The sequence below is a fragment of the Lynx rufus genome, unplaced genomic scaffold, assembly GCF_022079265.1.
Source record: "Lynx rufus isolate CCGP_SWC_20201006 ecotype Redwood Valley unplaced genomic scaffold, mLynRuf1.p SCAF_46, whole genome shotgun sequence".
Lineage (NCBI taxonomy): Eukaryota > Metazoa > Chordata > Mammalia > Carnivora > Felidae > Lynx > Lynx rufus.
In genome coordinates this window covers 470220-487887 of record NW_025814863.1, presented here as the reverse complement: position 1 = coordinate 487887, position 17668 = coordinate 470220, and the positions used below count along the sequence as shown (strand labels likewise).

The following is a 17668-nucleotide window of genomic DNA, read 5'->3' as shown; positions in this document are numbered from 1 at the left end:
TCGACTTAAGCTGCTTACCCCAGATCATTATTCTTGTTTTCCATTAAACTATTAAAGGATAACTAATGGATTTCTTCAGTCGCTGACTAAACATTTACTCTCCTAATTTATAGCCTTATCAAGATGGGATTTTAATGCTTACCCCTTCTCTTTTGAAAATTTTTCTTTTTGCACTGGTGTTCCTCAAGAACCGTAGGAGGGGAACCGCAAACTATGAATCAGCATTTTGTTGACAACGTGTAGCTTTCATTACGCACCGGCATTAACATAATCCTTCCTCATCACCACAGCTACAGATGTTTATCACTTCTCTACTTGCGGATGTTTAAGCTGAAGAAGGACCATGCCATGAAGTACTCCAGATCACTGATGGAATATTTTAAGGTAATCCTTATTTTGTATAATTTGTAAGTACCGAGTGAATAAAATCACTAATGAGACGTGGCAGGCATGTTATTAAATGTCAAGGTCGTTGCTGCCAAAGGCTTCACCTAGCATGCCCACCGGCCGTGGCCCTCCTGCCTCTCCCTCAGGGCTCAGCAGAGAGCTCAGGTTTGGTCCAAGCAAAATGGCACTTCGCATCTTCCTGGTTGCAGTCAGGGGAACGATGCCTTCTCCCCGACTGTGCGTGGCGGACCCACCAGGGGACACAGGTTGTGACTGTGGCTGTGACCAGTGCCGTGTTAAGTGAACGGCCAGTCCCGAAGTTTCTCAACAGTGAGAGAAGTCACTGCAGCCACCCCAGGCTCTGGGGGGATAGCCATTCCCTTTGGCCGTGGGGAGCCTTGGAGTATGGTGGCTGCACTTTAAAACAACTGATTGCTTTGGTTACCAAAATAAATTAGCACACAAGAAAGAAAGAAAGAAAGAAAGAAAGAAAGAAAGAAAGAAAGAAAGAAAGAAAGAAACCCATCATCTAGGGAGCTGGAAATTTTAATTTGCAAGCAAAAAGCAAAAAGGTATTTTAACTGCAAAGAGAGTGCCAGAATTGGAGAGCGAGCCCAGATAAAAACTACCAGCCTGATGCTTAGTCTGGCCTCTAAAGTGTCACTGGCTCGATGATCTGTGAAGCTTCTGCTTCATTTGCCCCCCAACACTGACCATGATTTAGACTTGAGAAGGCTCAAGGTTCCTGTTGGTCCGGCCATAAAAGGGAAGGATGATTTTATTATTATTATTGTTGTTATTATTATTATTATTATTATTTCTGCCAAGTGCATGAGACTGCTTGACTAAATTGCACCAAAGAAGTTATTTGAAATGAATCCAGTCATGGCCTCACATGCGTCACCCGAGTCCCATGAGTGACATCGCACAGCTGTGTGAGGACGCTGACTAGGGTGGGGAAGAGGGCAAGCTCGCCAAGGCCTCACCGTGCCGTGGAGCTGGTGCTCACGTAGCTGAACGGGTGGCACACGACAGCTGCCCATCCCTTCCTGTGTCCACGGGTCTCCAGCCGTGCTCTAGAAAGCGGTCGTCGAACCTGAGTGGGCATTTAGATGCCCTGGAGGGCTTGTGAGAGCAGAGTTCTGGGTCCCATCCCCCCAAGTGTGATACCAAACAGATGTTAAATAAGTCGCTCTTCCGGCAGCGTGTTGAACTTCTTTTAGATTAAAACCTGGAGTCTCCAGAGAAGTATTGCGTGCTCACTGGGCTCCTGAAAATGCCCACCCTGCCCAGCACCCCATTTGCAAAGGGGGCTGGACCGGAACCCAGGAGGCAATGGAAGAGCGTAAGCTCGGTCTTGACGCTGCAAAGGCCAGCCTGAGTCGGGTTCAGTGCCCCCGGGGGTCCTGGTCCTGTGCCCCTTGGGCTCTGACCTGGGGAGGTCATTCTAATGAGCCGGACACTGTCCTGAGGCGGTGGTGCTGAGAGCCGCGAAGTGTGTGCTCCGCCAAATGCAGAAGGCCCGGTTTTGAGACCAGCCCGGTCCCGTTCAGAGAGAAGGATGCTTTAGTGTCCCAAGGCAGCGCGGCCCTGGGCCAGTTGCATTGCCAAACAGGGATTGGCCTGTCAAGATAGCAAATCAAGGTGATTCGCAACCGAATCGACCACACAAGGCCGCTGCTGCCTCCCGGCACCTTCCTGGGATAGCAGAAATTACGGGCCACCTCGCCTCCCGGGGAACAAGTTTGCCAGGGGAGCTGCGGGAGAAAAGCTTGCCAGCACTCTGAAGAGCTTGTTTTGCAGAATAAATTTCAGATGAGGATAATTAAACCACTTCTTGGAGAACTGAGTCTGATTTCACTGGGCCTTTTAGTGTATACGATCTTTCATCAAGTGACTTTCATGGTCCTGATTGGAGCCCACTAATTATCCTAACCAGCTATTTTCATCGAGTGTGTGTCATAGTGTGCATTCCCGAAATGCTGCAATCAATATTAATGTACTCTAAATCACACTTCCATCTGTTTCTGAATTAATAAAACACAAAATAGATGTCCTTACGTCCCTCTCTCTCTCTCTCTCTTTTGTAGCAAAATGCTTCAAAAGTCGCTCAGATACCGTCTCCCTGGGTAGGCAATGGAAAGTAAGTATCTCATGAAAATTGCTTTTTCAGAAACTCAGGGGACTTAATAGACCCCAGATATTTTGTATTGACAGCTCAGGAGCACAGGTCAATTCTGAGACTAGAGTAATTTTGGTGCCCACGAAATTCTAGTCAGCTTTCAGCTAACGGCCAGACAGAAAAGTTTAACATGGTGGCATTCCAAATTTCTTTAACTGTGTGATCTTGAAGCCAAATTATGGCCATAAAAATATCTGTTAATGAGATGGCAAGCACCATGCCATTTCAAGAGAGGCAGGGTAAAGTTAACTCCGCGGCAGTGATTTTTCAATGATTCACTCAGTAATGAAAGACCAATGAAATATTCATTGATGTATAGTAAGTGCTGTTTAATAAAACCAAAGGCATAATAGTGCTGAGAACGTGAAGGCACTTAGTCAGCCAATTATCTGAGCCTTCGTGGTGATTTTTATATTAATACTAAAACAGCCTGACCTAAAATACATAAAACCACCTGCTATACCGCTGGCGTAAGGCTCGATGGACCCACCCACTCCCGCGGGCCGCCCGGTCTCCCTGCAGCAGGTGGCAGTCAGAACCTCCTGGAGCGGGTCCTGGGCCCCTCCCTCTGTCCAGAGCTCCCCGTGGCCTGAGTGGCCCCTCCCCCTCACTGGCCGTGTTTCTCTCTGAGATGAAAGGGCTGGACCCGACAGCCTCCGAGGCCCCTGTGAACACACGTACCTTCTAAGAGGGAGGTTTGGAGCGTCTGCCTGGGACCTGGCCACACGGCTGCCTTTCTGTGCTTGACCATCAAGTGTTTCCTCTGATTCCCGGACCTCCCTCGCCGCCGCAGACCCACCTCCCACCCCCAGTGGGAGGGGCAACTTCCACAAAGAGATGCTCTTTCCCATTTTTCATCATCTCCAAATTCTGGTATCTCTGATCCATACGTTTCTTCCAGAGTAAAATAGTCTCCTCTGCCACTTTATAAATCTCCACAAAGCGCACTCCCAGAGCCGTGGGACGTGAACTCTGCTCTGAGATCGTTCACACATTCAGACGGAGGGAACAGACCCATTAAAACCTGCACATTAACTCAATTACTGTATTGGAAGTATCCTTTAAATTGTTGATTAAGTCTTACTTTTATATCGAACAACAAAAGCAAAAGAATGCTTCTGTCTGGAAGTTTGGAAAATAAAAATAACCACTGAAAGGCCCAGGGAAAGCTATTTTCTCTGAGCACAGGGTAAAGCAAGGGCAAGTTCAGGTAAGCAGCCATTAAAGGATTTCTGGGGAAGAACAATTTTTTTAATTCTGAAACGAAAGAACTCAAACACATCCTAAGCTTGTGAAGTCACATTAAAAGCCTCCTGAAAGGATGTTTTAAGCAGCTTCTGTCTGAAGAGAGCACGCTCCCTTTCGCAGGCCATAGAAATTTTGAGTGAGGCAACTCAAAATGGTCACCCAGGGGTTACGTCCTATTCATTTAGCACTTGGGGCGCGTCTCCGTATGAGGGGCTGGGGACACAGCTGAATTCGATGTAATGCCTGCAGTCCAGGAGCACACGGTCCAGCCCAGGAAGGTGACAGGTGGGAAGAAAGTTCTGTGGAAGCCCAAGGGAGAAAGAGCTTGGACCTCCCTAGATGGTCAGGGAAGGCTTCTCGTGTGCAAGCAAGACCACAGCCTGGCTTCCTCAGCGAAGGACGGTGGCTGGCACCACACAGGGACTCGCGGGGCACCTTCCGGAAGCGGCAACCCCTGACCTTGAAGGCTGGGGGAGAAAATTGCAAGGAAGCGGTTGGAGAAAGCAGAAGAAAAATCTGCTTGCTACGGAGCGGGGCGTGGCAAACTTTTGCTGAGGCTGAGAGGTAATATCTGAGCACACAGATACTTTAACAAGCGTTGGCTGCTGCCGTTGCCGCGGTATTTGGTGTCGCGGTTACCATTTGAGTCGGAAAGCACACACTGTCGCACCCCTGGAGCGCCCACCACTGTTGGGGGACACTTCACTGGAGGCACTTACCCTCAGTTGTCAGAAAGGAATGGGTCTGCCCCCCCCCCCAGACTATTTGCTGTCTCCGCTAAAGGGCCATTCATTCCTCATTCACCCGGTAAATAGTGTTCACTGAGTGCGTACTATGGATGGGACGCCCTGCCAGGCACTTGATAAACCTGATCCCCCTTCCTTGTGCTCTACGTTGTTCTACCCTCTCCAGAGCCTCTTACAGGTACTGGATGCTAACTAATGATAGAGGGGTGGTGGGAAGACAGTTCATTCATTTCGTTAACTAGCATTCTTTAAGTACATAGTATGTGCCCCAGGCACTGTTCTAGATGCAGGGCACAGCACTGGGTGACACAGGCAAAGATCCCTGCCCTCCTCGAGGCCACTTTCTGCTGGAGAAAAGCAGGAGAAAATACGTGGCATGCAAAAACAGTGGTAGATGTCATAGAGCAAATGGAAACCAGGAAGGGGCATTAGAAAGCTCGTCTGGGGTGGGGCGGGGAGCAGTACACTGGTCTTGAACAGGGATGTTCAAGAAGGATCGTGGAGAGCAGCCCATGGAGACACCCGGGGAAGTGCATTCCAGGCAGAGGAACAGCAACCACCTTCTGGAGTGCGGGGCGCCTGATGAGTCTGAGGAACAGCGGGAGGGCGAGTGTGGCAGACAGGTGGACAGGACCCGTGTGCTAATGGCGGGAGGTGTGCGCCTGCAGGTGCACGCTCATTTGCGTGTGCCATGAACGTGTGAAGACAAAGACAGGATCTACAGGTAGACCCACAGAAAGAGAACAGGACCAGGAACCCCAAGCAGGGGGCGAGAGCCGAGTTGGAGTTGGAGGGCCACCCACCCCCTCCCCGGGAGATGCGTGTGGCATCACGCTCCTGTGGCCAGGGTCACAGTTCCTTAGGCAGGTTTGAATTCTTTCATTAGTACGGTGCGTCAGGCAGGTCCGCCCGGCAGGATGGCAGTCCTAGAGCCACCCGGAAGACCAGCCATGTCCAAAAGCAAACCCATGCACTGGCTCTCCTTGCCTCCTCTACTGGTTATTGACAAGGAAGTAGGAAGTAACGAGCAAAGAAAGCCCCTCATTCAGCACCTCACTGTTATCAACTAAAAAGTCCTTTTTACTGGGGCGCCTGGGTGGCTCAGTCGGTTAAGCATCCGACTTCAGCTCAGGTCATGGGTTCAAGCCCCACGTCGGGCTCTGTGCAGATGGCTCGGAGCCTGGAGCCCACTTCAGATTCTGTGTCTCCCTCTCTCTGCCCCTTCCCCAGGTGGCTCTCTCTCTCTCTCTCTCTCTCAGTAATAAATAAACATTAAAAAAAAGTCTTTACTTTTTAAAAGTTTTTTAATGCTTATTCATCTTTCACAGAGGGAGGGCCAGAATGCGAGTGGAGGAGGGGCAGAGAGAGAGGGAGACACAGAATCTGAAGCAGGCTCCAGGCTCTGAGCCATCAGCACAGAGCCCGATGCGGGGCTTGAACCCATGAACCATGAGGTCATAACCTGAGCTGAAATCGATGCTTAACTGACTGAGCCACCCAGGCTTAGGCGCCCCTAAAAAGTCCTTTTTAAAATGTACAAAGTAAACTGACATGATGTGTTTCCCCCCGTGACTTCTGGACATGATTGGAAATCACTGAATCGGGGCTTTTCTTCCCGTCAAGGAACGGCTCTGCAAGGGGAAGGGGCATGGCTGGGAGCACACGGCCAGGGTTAGAATGCAGGTGTCCTGGGACTCCAGGACGTACTTTGTCCCCAGCACCACACAGTTCCCCTTTCAACATTCGTGACACCTGACAGCCTTGTGATTTTCCTCCAGCGATTACGAATGAGGACATATTCTTTTCTTGCCTTACGTTGTCATTAGTTAACCCTTCTGGGCTTAGGTTCCTTAGCTGGGACGTCTGTCTCCCCACCCCACCCCTCCCTGGAGGATAAATCTTTCTACCAAGAAGTGTCAAAAGATCTCAGAAACTATAAACAGAGCAGGAAACCTTCACTCCGTCTTACAGACAAGTGCACAGCAAGTGTGGGGATCCCCTTTCCCCCTCATATTAGAACATACCAGAAGATACACTCTGTTTCCAGAAAATGGACCAAAGCTTTCATGTGGCTCAGCACAACCTGCATGAGTCTCAAGGCAAGCACATCAGGGTGAGTTGTTCCCAAATTGGCTTAGCAGCGCTCCAGCGTTTTGGTACTTTGTGATGGCCGTCCCCCCAAATCCCGTGTGTAGGCTGCACATCTGCTCTGTGCGCGCGGATAGGAAGGCCGGGGGTGTGCACAGGCCTCGCTCCTGCGTCCAGGAAGCCACCCAGGCCCTGCATGCTATGTGCAGACAGCAGGTGACTCCTTGTTGCTGACGTTACAGAATTAAACCAAAACTTATATCCAAACATTGGTTCTGCCCGAAGTAGGAACTGCGAAGACTTCTCTTTGTAAACAGCGTGCGGGTGAATGGTCAGCAATTAACAGCCATCCCTGTAGCGTGTCTTCCAGAATCTTAAAGAGATACTCAGAATCTCACTTTTTCCAGCATCCCTAAGACTGCTCCTGGAGGGGGCTTTGAGGAACTGCATTTTGTTTATCGTGGTGACTGTATTTGGAGCACATTGTCACGCTGGTTTCCACAAAACACTTTGATAATAGCCCAACACCGCGCATCCAGTCGTTCCTATGCAGCAGGTAGAGAGATCATTGTAGCTCTGAGCCGTTTCTCTCTCTGAAACATCACAACTCGTGTTAATATATTCAAAGTCAGAGCTACATTGGTGGATAGAATTAATGCCAGAGAAACATTCACCCAGCTCTCTCCGGGATCTGAAAACGAAAGTAGCAGTACATATGGAGTCTGCAGGAGGCAGTGAGATGTCAGTGTTTAACTGAGTTAGAAAAGGAGAAGCACGGCTCATCCCGGAGCCTGGCACCGTAGCCGCGTGTGGGCTGGTCAGACGAGGCTGGAACGCAGTGATAGTAAGTAAACTCTCCACACTGGGCCTCTAGAGCAAACAGACGTGCTGGCAGGAGCTCCAGGGCGTCCTCTGAGGACCAGCTTCGCCACACTTGAGCTTCATACGTGTTCACCGTGCTAACCCTCGCGGCGACAGCGATGTTCCCGTGAGGCCTCGGTGTGGTGCCGGAGGCCTGGCAGCCTGCCGTCGCTCTTCACGGCCAGCCTAACCGGGCCCGTCTCTTCCCCATTCCCCAGGAACACTCCTTCCCCGGTGTCTCTCAACAACGTCTCTCCCATCAACGCGATGGGCAGCTGTAACAACGGCCCGGTCACCATCCCCCAGCGCATTCACCACATGGCCGCCAGCCACGTCAACATCACCAGCAACGTGTTACGGGGCTACGAACACTGGGACATGGCCGACAAACTGACAAGAGAGAACAAAGGTATGCGTGTCTGCTCCCCCCACGTCCGCGGACCACGGTCGAGTCAACCGTGCTCCGAAGGGCTAGAGTTTTCCATGCTGGCCTTATCTTTCTGTCTCTCGGGCTTCCAGGGTGTAGATGAGGAGAGGGGGGTTAACTCAGGGCTGACACGGTGACCAATTTTTTGCTGAGAGAGTGAACAAAAACCCTGGGATTTTTTTTTTCCTCTTTCAAAGCTTAACCTAATCTGAGCTGTGATGTGTTGGCAAATGACTGTTTCAGATTTTCACCCCGTGGTAAGGATCAGTGCAGAGAAACCGAGGCCAAGTGAAAAAGAATGATTTGCAAATTAATTAAGATCCTGTTGGCCTCTGTCATCAGCTTTAATCTTTTTTTTTTTTTTTTTTTTTTTTGGAGAGGTGAGGTTGTGTCTGTGGTAACACGTGGCTTTTGCTACAAACAAACTCGGAGAGGACCCTGCTTCACCAGAGACTGAGCCAGTGCTGTTTGGCCACTTATTTGACGTGGCTGATTCTGGCCCAGCAGTCACGGTCAAGGTGGGCGCAGCTGCGGGCCTTTCAGAATCAGACAGCAGAGACCGCCCGGCAGTTTAGAGCAGTGGGACCGTGTGGCCAGGGACTGGGAGTACAGATTGTGAAGCCTGGTGATTTAAGTTCGAATCCCGCCTGGGTCATGCAGTGCCGGGCGACCTCAGGCAAGTTGCTGAAATCCATGAGCCGCTTCCTAGCTTCCATTGCTGTAATGGATATAATGATGTATAAAGCAGCTAGTGTAAAATGGCAGGTACGAGGAAGAGATCCGACAAATATTTATTCTCTTACTCCATGTTATTATGTATCTATATGACTCAAAAATTCTGTGGTTCTCAAAGCACGTTCCGTAACCTGAGACTTCGACCCACAGCCCAGCTACACACTCCCACCGAGCCCTGGGACTATTTACATGTATTGGTTATATTGGTAACCAGGAAGAAATTGGGCAACAACTTCTACATGCCAGGCACTGTGCTGTTCACTGTATCATTTGTTGCCTCATGTGTCCCTGTTTTGTAGATAAAGAAAAACTGAGACTCGGTGAGGTTAAGAAGCTCACCCGTGACATCGCAGCTCTTAGTGTTGGAAGCAGGAATTAGATCTAGAACCGTGTGATTCCAGAGTCTGAACCCTTCACCTTCAGAGAACTCCTGCCCTCGGTTACCTGAGTAGTGGGCAGTTCTTAACTACTCTACTTTTCTACGCTTATGAAAATCCAAAGACAACTGGTCCAGATGGCCAGGCCCATCCAAGAGTTCTAGAACTGCAAGCGAAAGCATAAGCATCTTAAGGCTTGCGTAGCTTGTCTGCCTCCACTCTTCTCTATCTTATTTTGTATTGGTAACTGGAGGGCAGTTCGATATTTATGGATTGCCGTCATAATTGCATCCATTTTCAAAATCTGTTAAAAGTAATTCCTTCTAAATTAACTGCAGAACTTTCCAGGAGCGATGTGGTGGCTGTGCTGATGTTCAAGGGAAACGGTGCTAATCTTGTCCTTAGCACAGTGTGTCAAGAGTTGTTAAGTTCCCTGCCTGATACTGAATCAAAACGACTCTGCACTCTACCAGCAGAAAGAACATGTTCCCGGCGAATGCTGGCCTCGGGCTCTGCAGTGGATTGGGGAGAGGGCCCAGTTCGGAATCTCCTGTTTGAAGCCTTGAGTTCCACACGCTTGTCATTTTTGACTGCGTGGAGTCAGAGACCCTTACCCCCTCTGTCTTGTCCACATAGGCCTTTGGTCTAGAACCCCGTTCCCTACCTCCCCAGATGCTTACTTGAAGCAGTCATGAAAATGGTGACCTGGGTATCTAGTTAGGAATGCCACGGTGGGCTTTGTACAGAGAACACCCAGGGGGTGTCCTGCCTCACACGCGGCTCACGTTCACTCAACAATGACTAGGTCCTTGAACATTTCCCTTAATATCGTGTTACGTAACAGTGTATTTTAGATGCCAAAAATAATTTAGTCCTTTATCAGCAGAAGTTACTTGTATTGCATAGTACAGGTTTAAAAGTATCACATAATCAAATGAAGGCGTCTAGTCTTTTCCACATACCTCCCACCCACCCCGCTCCAAAGCAGACTGTCTACAACTGCAGTCTCCGTGGTTAGCAGTGTGGTCTCAGCACTGCCCCTTCTCCCAATCAGCTGGAGGGAAATCAGCCGGGTAGTCTTGCCATCCACGTCCTTGGGGGTGAGGTGGGAGTTGTGAGGGACAGATATCTGCAGGTCACCTCCCTTCCCTAAAGGAATTGGTAATAAGACTTACCCCATCAGATGCCTCCTAGACATTTATTTAGCGTTAGATGCCGATGGCTATAATTGCTGTCCAGGTTCACTGGCTGTGTCTGCATCATGCCGAGAAAAATCGGTAAACTCAGTTCATTTAGACAAAAGGACAGGAGAATACTTTCAACTCAGTAATACATGCAGTGGCAAACAGCTCGATACCCTATCGACCATCATTCCCTACCATTTTGTGTATATGGACCTCCGTCTAAATATAAATTTATAATATCTAAAAATATAAATTGTATATGTGATGTCAAAATAGATTTAAATACATTTTATTTTATCTATGTATTTTGTGTATATTTCAATATATATAAATGTTATGTATCTTTATTATATGAACATATACAAATATGGAGACAAATACATTTTTGTATATAATGTGATGTGTGTGTGTGTGCGTGTGTGTGTGTGTGTGTGTGTGTATACCTCACAAACCTCCACAGGATTACAATGTATTTGTAGAATCTGCTATCTGTCTGAGAAAATACATCATGATTTGAAAAAACTTACCAGGAATCAACAGATTGAAATGGAATTGTGCTTTATTAATCCCAGTAACACATACAAACGTTATTTATGCTTCAGAGTTTTTAGATCTACCTAGAGATTAAAATAATAGTGCCTCCTATACCTGTGGAGCTTTGGGCCCCCAGGAGGTAGTCTGTACATTTTTGTTGAATGAACGAATGAATGAATGAATGAACAACGAATACTTTTTCGGCGTCCATGTGGTTGCGTTGGTGCATGAAGGCAGCTTACGCAATCTGGCGCATATTGCTGAGATGATCCTTAAAGGCCTGACCAACGTCTGCTCTGATTTTCAGAATTCTTTGGCGATCTGGACACACTGATGGGGCCCCTGACCCAGCATAGCAGCATGACCAATCTCGTCCGCTACGTTCGCCAGGGACTGTGTTGGCTGCGCATCGATGCCCATTTGTTGTAGTGGGTGCTCCCCCCATGTCCAGCATCACCACCCATCACTCTACCTCTACCAGAGCACCAACGGTCACTGGTGGAACTCCACTCATTTGGGAAAGTTCTCTTTGATTCTGTTTGTTTTTACACTTCTTTTGATACCTGTGAAAAACAGAAGTCATTGTAAGTGGACACTACAACTTGAGAGCGGTATATGTTTTATTACTTAGTCATTTTTCAGTATTTTGTATGCATTTCTCAGATCCCACCATCTTTTTGTGCTTGATACGATGACACAGTCCCTACAGTATTGTTTTAAGACCACACTACCCAAAACAAAGAATGGGAAATACTTGTGATGATAACAGGTTCCTGAGAACTGAAATGAGATGTCATATATATATATATATATATATATATATATATATATGATCTTAGACACAAAGGACCTACAAAGATTCAAATTTTCAACAATAGCCATTCCCCAAACTCTACTCTTATGTCCAGAAGAGAGCGTATTTCAGAATCCGTTGTTAAACTTTTGTGGTTCCCACAGACCCAGTCTCCAGGTGAGAATTTTCATTGTCAAAACCCACTGGTTAGATGTTGTAGCAACATCGTAAAATCAAGAGTATTAAGAAAATAGACGAGCGTAGCAATGCCACTCTTCAACAATACCGTGGCATACAACCAGAGCACTTTTCTTGCTGGCATCCATTCCCTGATGCCCTATTTTTAAAATTTTAATGAGATGAAGTGGCAACATTTATTTCTAAAGCGTAGATCCTCACCTGGGATTCTCTTTGTGTAAAGCTCTCCTTTTGAGGGGCAGTTAAGTGGGTGCACACCCTAGGAGCCAAAATACTGCCCTCCAGTTTTAGAGATGAGAGATTAGGAGAGGTCTGGAAATGTCCAGGGAACCCATACCTCTGCCGTTCTGCAGTTGGTAGGCAGGTCCATTCCTGGCAGGATATTTTTATTGTATTTTGCTCACATCTCTGGAAACAGAAGTCAAGTTTATCACTACCTAGGAGTAAGAATATACAGCTTGCCTCCTAGTGACTTTAAAATCTGGACTTTGCCAATTATAAGCCACATGTTCTATTTTACAGTGTTTCTCTTCCGCCTCCTCTTTCCCCACCTCCTCCTCCTCCCCCTCCTCTTCCCCCTTGTCCTCTTCTTCTTCTTCTTCTTCTTCTTCTTCTTCTTCTTCTCTTTGATCTTTCATTTCCTTTTCCTTTTTCTGGGCTCATTAGCCTTTGACTCAAATACTGAAATCACTGATTTTATTCAAGTCTGTATTAACAGGAATCATTTTCGTGAACATTCCAGAGAAAACTCTCAACTCTCTAAATACTGGCTAGCTTTTTAACAACAACGGAACAAAATGTGTCTTTCTTTGAAAGATCCCTGAAGATTGGGAACAGCCCACCTAATCTGGAGACATTTCTACATCACTTGTAACTATCCCCACCCCTTCTGATCCTCTGCATTCATTTTATGTCCCCAAACATCACAGTGTAAATATCATCTTTGGTGTTCCATCTCACCAGAAGAATCCCCCACACATAGTGCACACTATTCATATGTCGGCTCTTTATACTTACCTGCTGGTATATAATTCCACGTCGCCTTTAATCTGTTGAGTTTATCGAATTCTGTTCACCGAGTGATGACCAGATAAATAATACATAGGCACACGAGAGGTGCAAACTTGTATGATTTTTAAAGCAAGTCTTGTAAGTCTGTGACAGGAACAGCAAGGGATCGCCCTGCACTCTCATCATTGTCAAGGTTGCAAAAGAGCCAGACCTGAGCTCCGCCCTGGTCATCTTTGAGTTTAAGACCCTGTGCTTTATAATGAGGTTGTGGAAGTTGTACTCCAATGGCTGAGGCCACGTTGCCAGATGACTGCTGGGAGCGTCCCAGCAGCTGAACCCAGAACTTTCTACGCTCCCGGTGCGGTTGAGCTATACATTCGCAGCGTCCGCAACAACACACACACCTGCAGACATGCACACAGACAAATGAAACCGGAGAGAATCTTCTCTGAGCCTCTTAAATGGGGAAAATAATAATACGAAAGACTCCAAACACCCAAGGTGGGTGTCACATATAAAATTTCAGCTGATGGCTTCAGTGACCCAAGTTCTGTTTGTTTTGCGCGGCTTACCGGGTAGAGGGCCTGACTATTACTATATATAATGAAGCCCACTGGCTTGACTTGTAAGTTCAGCCTAAACCACGATCCTAGACCATCATGGATTTAGGGGTAGATTCTTCTTGAAATTCACTCTCCAGAAACTAGATGTTAGAATGCGAGGGGCAGTTTCCAAGAGAAACGAGCATCTCGCCTCGTGGATGGATGAAAGACTCGTAGCTCTAGTTTCAGCGAGTCCTTTTATCTACTTTACATACAACAGGGAGGCAGCAGAGAATCCCGCTGCCTGATGTCACCTCTGGTGGGTGACTGTAAAGTGTGTGCCAAATCAGCAGCACGATGATCACATCTGACAGTTGAGCTCAGGATCACCACCTGATTATTTAGAAGACCTATTTGTAAAGCAGCTTAGAAACCAATTAAACATGGAGGATGAATTGCCTTCCTATCCCCGGAGATGAGACGTCTTTCGGTTTCACGATTAAGGACTGTTGCTGTTTTCTAGGCACTGTATTCATCACATTGTAAATGGTGATCTGTGTCGTAGGCGTGCGGCGATGTGAGGGATTGAGATATTTTGTCAAGTAAATCTCTTCAGTGTACCAGTTTGTGGGAGGGATATAGGACATGTGGATGGCGGTGAGAGATCCTGCCTCGAGACCTTGACGGAGGCTTGGTGAGACGCATCTCAATAAGCACACAGAGGTAGGGCGACGGGCAGAGTAACGGGAACCTGAGCGAGTACACAGAAGGATCTCAGCCCTGCAACGTGACCCAGGTGGGGCCACCACCATGCCTTCCTTTGTCACCCAAGCTCCAGCCACAAAGGGTTTGACGAGTTTGTGTTAGGATGTTGGCTTGGCTTTGTATTTTTAATTAACTTTGGATTTTTTAGTGGTTTTGTCATATTACTGTCTGATTTTGGTAGGTAGGATTAATTTGAAAAGCGTATACTAGTGTGGTCCTCGGGGTAGAATTTAGCCGTAAGCATGTTGTTAGCCAGCCTGTAGACTGTTAATTACTTAATAATCGCATTGGGAAAATACTTGTAGTTTTATATTTGGATGACATAATTGGAAAAGCAGATTAGCTGCTGCTAACTTTTAAAAGACTTGACATTGACATCAAAAGATTCAAATCTTCAGTCGATAACCAAGTTGCTAAATTAGAAACCATTGGCTAAAATGTGTTTTGTTGAGTTTCCAAGTGCATGGATTTGCATTTGGACATTGCACCGCTCAGTGCGTCGGAAAGATACTTGCTCTGTCATCTTTCCCAAAGCTGTCTAATTCGCAGTTTGTTTTGTTCAGATGTGCATCCCGGAGGTTGAAGTTGGAGTCTGAAGTTGGAAAGCATTTTTGAAGGCAGGATCCATTTAGCTGTGAGGGCTTCCCCCTCACGTACTTCTCAACAGACATGATAAAATTCACCTGCGGGAGTTGGCAGGTGGGAGACCCACACCGGTTCACTGGGTAGGACTACTCAGTAAGGCAATGAGCTGCTTGCTTAGAGAAGCATCACTATCCCCATTGAGAAACTGTGTGGCGAGACGATGTAGCTGCACGATATCAAACGAATGGGTCGATTCAGTGCCCCCGAATTCAATTCTGTGGGGGAAAAATATCGAGCCAGTTGTCACTACTCTGTTACGCAACTGGCAGACTAAACTCCTCTTCGTCGTTATGGTTGTCGTTGTTGTTGTTGTTGTCTGTCATTTCCACCCGCACAGCCTTATTCTCATAATTAAACCCTGATTCATTTTCTCTTTGGTGTTAGCAAACTCCAACAGCAAAGATGGCATCTGTGTATCGATAATTGGCATTTACCCTGGCAGGAGGCTAATCGGATAGGCTGGTCTCAGACATTAATCCTACCATCTGATATGTTCAGGGAAAGAAAAAGTAATTCCCTTTCCATTCTCCTCCTTGCAAATCTAGAAGCCCTCTTTACCAAGAGCATCACATTTTCCTCTGTAATCCATCGACTCAAAGAAAATTGCATTGTGGGGAGGGCGGAGGGGGGTGGGGTTGGGGGGGGTGGAGGGTAGGGAAGTCCTTGCAGGCCAGGCTGCAGTTCTTGCCCCTTTCTGCTTCTGACATGAGATGTTAATGAATCATTATTCATCAGGCTCACATTGGGTTAGGGGACACTGAACTGCTTTTCCGATCCATGATCAATCATCGTTCTTCTAAGAGATTGGAGCTTTGCTGTTTCATTAACTGTGCAGTGTAGACTAATGGTGTTTAATAAAAATCATTCAAAATTTCAAACTCTTTCTCCAGTGACCTCAATTTTGTTGGCTCTTTGACTTGTACTAGACTTTGAGGAGGGAATGGGGGAAGCAAAGGAAGCCTGCTACCAGGCCCCTGGGCAGGATTCTGTGGTGGCAGACAGCTGTGGGAAACCTCCTGAAGAATGCCACAGTGGATGGTCTCGGCCGGGGATAGCTTGTTCCCACTGAGGGACTCACTGTTCTCCAGACTCTGCAGCAGGAAGCCAGCTGCCATATCCGGAGCTTAGTAAGAATTGGAAATGCATTACCTCTTTGGTTTTGGCCGGCACCACTCGTGTGGCTACCAAATAGGAGCGGTATCTCTGAGAGTAGAGCCCAGGGGGGGACAGCGGTAGCCAAATGTATCCCAGATGCTCCAGCCCTTCTGTGAAATCAGTGGAGGAGGAGCTCCAGGCAGGAGGCTGCGTTGGAGAAACCCACAGAGAAGCCAGGCTGGTGCCATGATGCCCAGATCGAGAGCTAGCCTCTCCCCTGGCCAGCCTGGCACGCAACCAGCGGCGGATTGGTAAAATGGTTAACAGCCAGCCCCCGTGAGAACAGAAAGCGCCTGATTTGGAGCATTTGCCAATTTCCGTAGCGTCAATATCCCCACCATGGCCGATTCCAAGCTACTCACTGTGACGTCGCAGAACACAGACTTGGGAGCAGATGCACGCCACGTTGGGGGACAGGGCAAGACAGCTCCAACACGCCACCGAATGCAGCTATTCAAAGAGGGTTCAGATTTCACATTGACGTTCATGTGGACACACGCGTGCAAACACGCACCCATGCACACACACGTACTCTTCTGTGACAACTGTTACATGGCTTTCAAATGTGAATTGATCCTCTATGACTGTAGGTAGTTTGTGATATGGCCCAAGAGCTATGGATTTTAAGCAGGAGACAGCTGAGAAGAATGGCCTCTTGAGACCAAAGCACAGACGAATGGGGGTGGGGGCGGGCGGTCATCATATCTCAAGGGAAACCAGCAGTGAGATCAGCCCTTACAAAATCCACCTGGCTGGTTGAAAATAGGATAGGTGAGTGTTTTTCTGTTATTGTTACTTTTCAGATTCCAGTTGGTATTTCTAACCTATAAATGTAACTCGGATACATGACTTAATCCTTCCAATGACAACCTTTGTGTAGTTAGGAAACATTAGGGCCTCTATGGAGAATAGCATAATCCAAAATGCATTGTGTGGTTTTCTCGGAATATGGAAACTCAGTATTTCTCCCACCTCCCTGCTGTTCAGAAGATTTTTACTTTAGTTATTAGAGATCGAAGTTATGTGTTTAACATGTGTTTTTAGTTAAAAGTATCTACTTACTGTCCTAGCTCTGAATTCAAACCAGAACGTCTCCTGTATCAATTACATGACTAATACTCAGAAATGAGCATCCAAACCAAAATAATTCCCTTTTCTACTCAATATAAAGAAAACCAGGGTCACTAACAAGAAGGCATAAACCTCAGTATATTTTCCTAAGAGAATGAGGTTTTCATTAAACACACACACACACACACACACACACACACCACACCCCTAGGCCTCCTCGTTATAAATCATCCTGAGAGTAGAATAGAAAGTCTCAAAGGGCCCATCCTCTTGGTCCTGTGCATCTTCTGCAGTTAATAAGAGGTTTGTATCTGGAAGGGTTGAAGAACTTGCCCTACAATCCCATTTGTCTTGAAACATTTCCGTGTTCTGTCTGAGCCTGTGTCCGTGGCCGAATGTTAGTCCCCGGAGGAGGCCCATGTCTTAATTCTTTCTTTCTGGCCTTTCTCTCTTGTGCCCCTGCAGTTCCTTCTGTGGCCAGCGCAATAACAGAGTTGCGGGGGGGTCTTCTATCCCCTCATGGTGTTCATGCAACGCTTGTCCTACTGGTCAGGTTTAATTGACATCACACTCACACAGGGACTCAGAGTTGCCATAGGCAATGGACCGGTTTGCATGGATACAGAGAGCTAGAAATATGTTCATCATCATCCACTGATTGCCTATTTCAAAACCATCCTCACTAATCAATCATATTCACCCACAAATATTACAAATGA

General features: G+C 47.2%; 1 protein-coding gene across 1 annotated transcript in view; it reads left to right on the top strand.

The window, feature by feature from the left end:
- The window catches only part of AFF2 (ALF transcription elongation factor 2), a 306688-nt gene extending 291352 nt beyond the window's left edge, over window positions 1-15336 (top strand). Inside the window, exons 17-20 of the mRNA XM_047098309.1 lie at window positions 291-384; window positions 2478-2530; window positions 7731-7921; window positions 11077-15336. Coding sequence (XP_046954265.1) covers window positions 291-384; window positions 2478-2530; window positions 7731-7921; window positions 11077-11198 — 460 coding nt within the window. The 3' untranslated portion in view covers window positions 11199-15336. The remainder of the gene's footprint in view (window positions 1-290; window positions 385-2477; window positions 2531-7730; window positions 7922-11076) is intronic.
- The last annotated feature ends 2332 nt before the right edge of the window (window positions 15337-17668 follow it).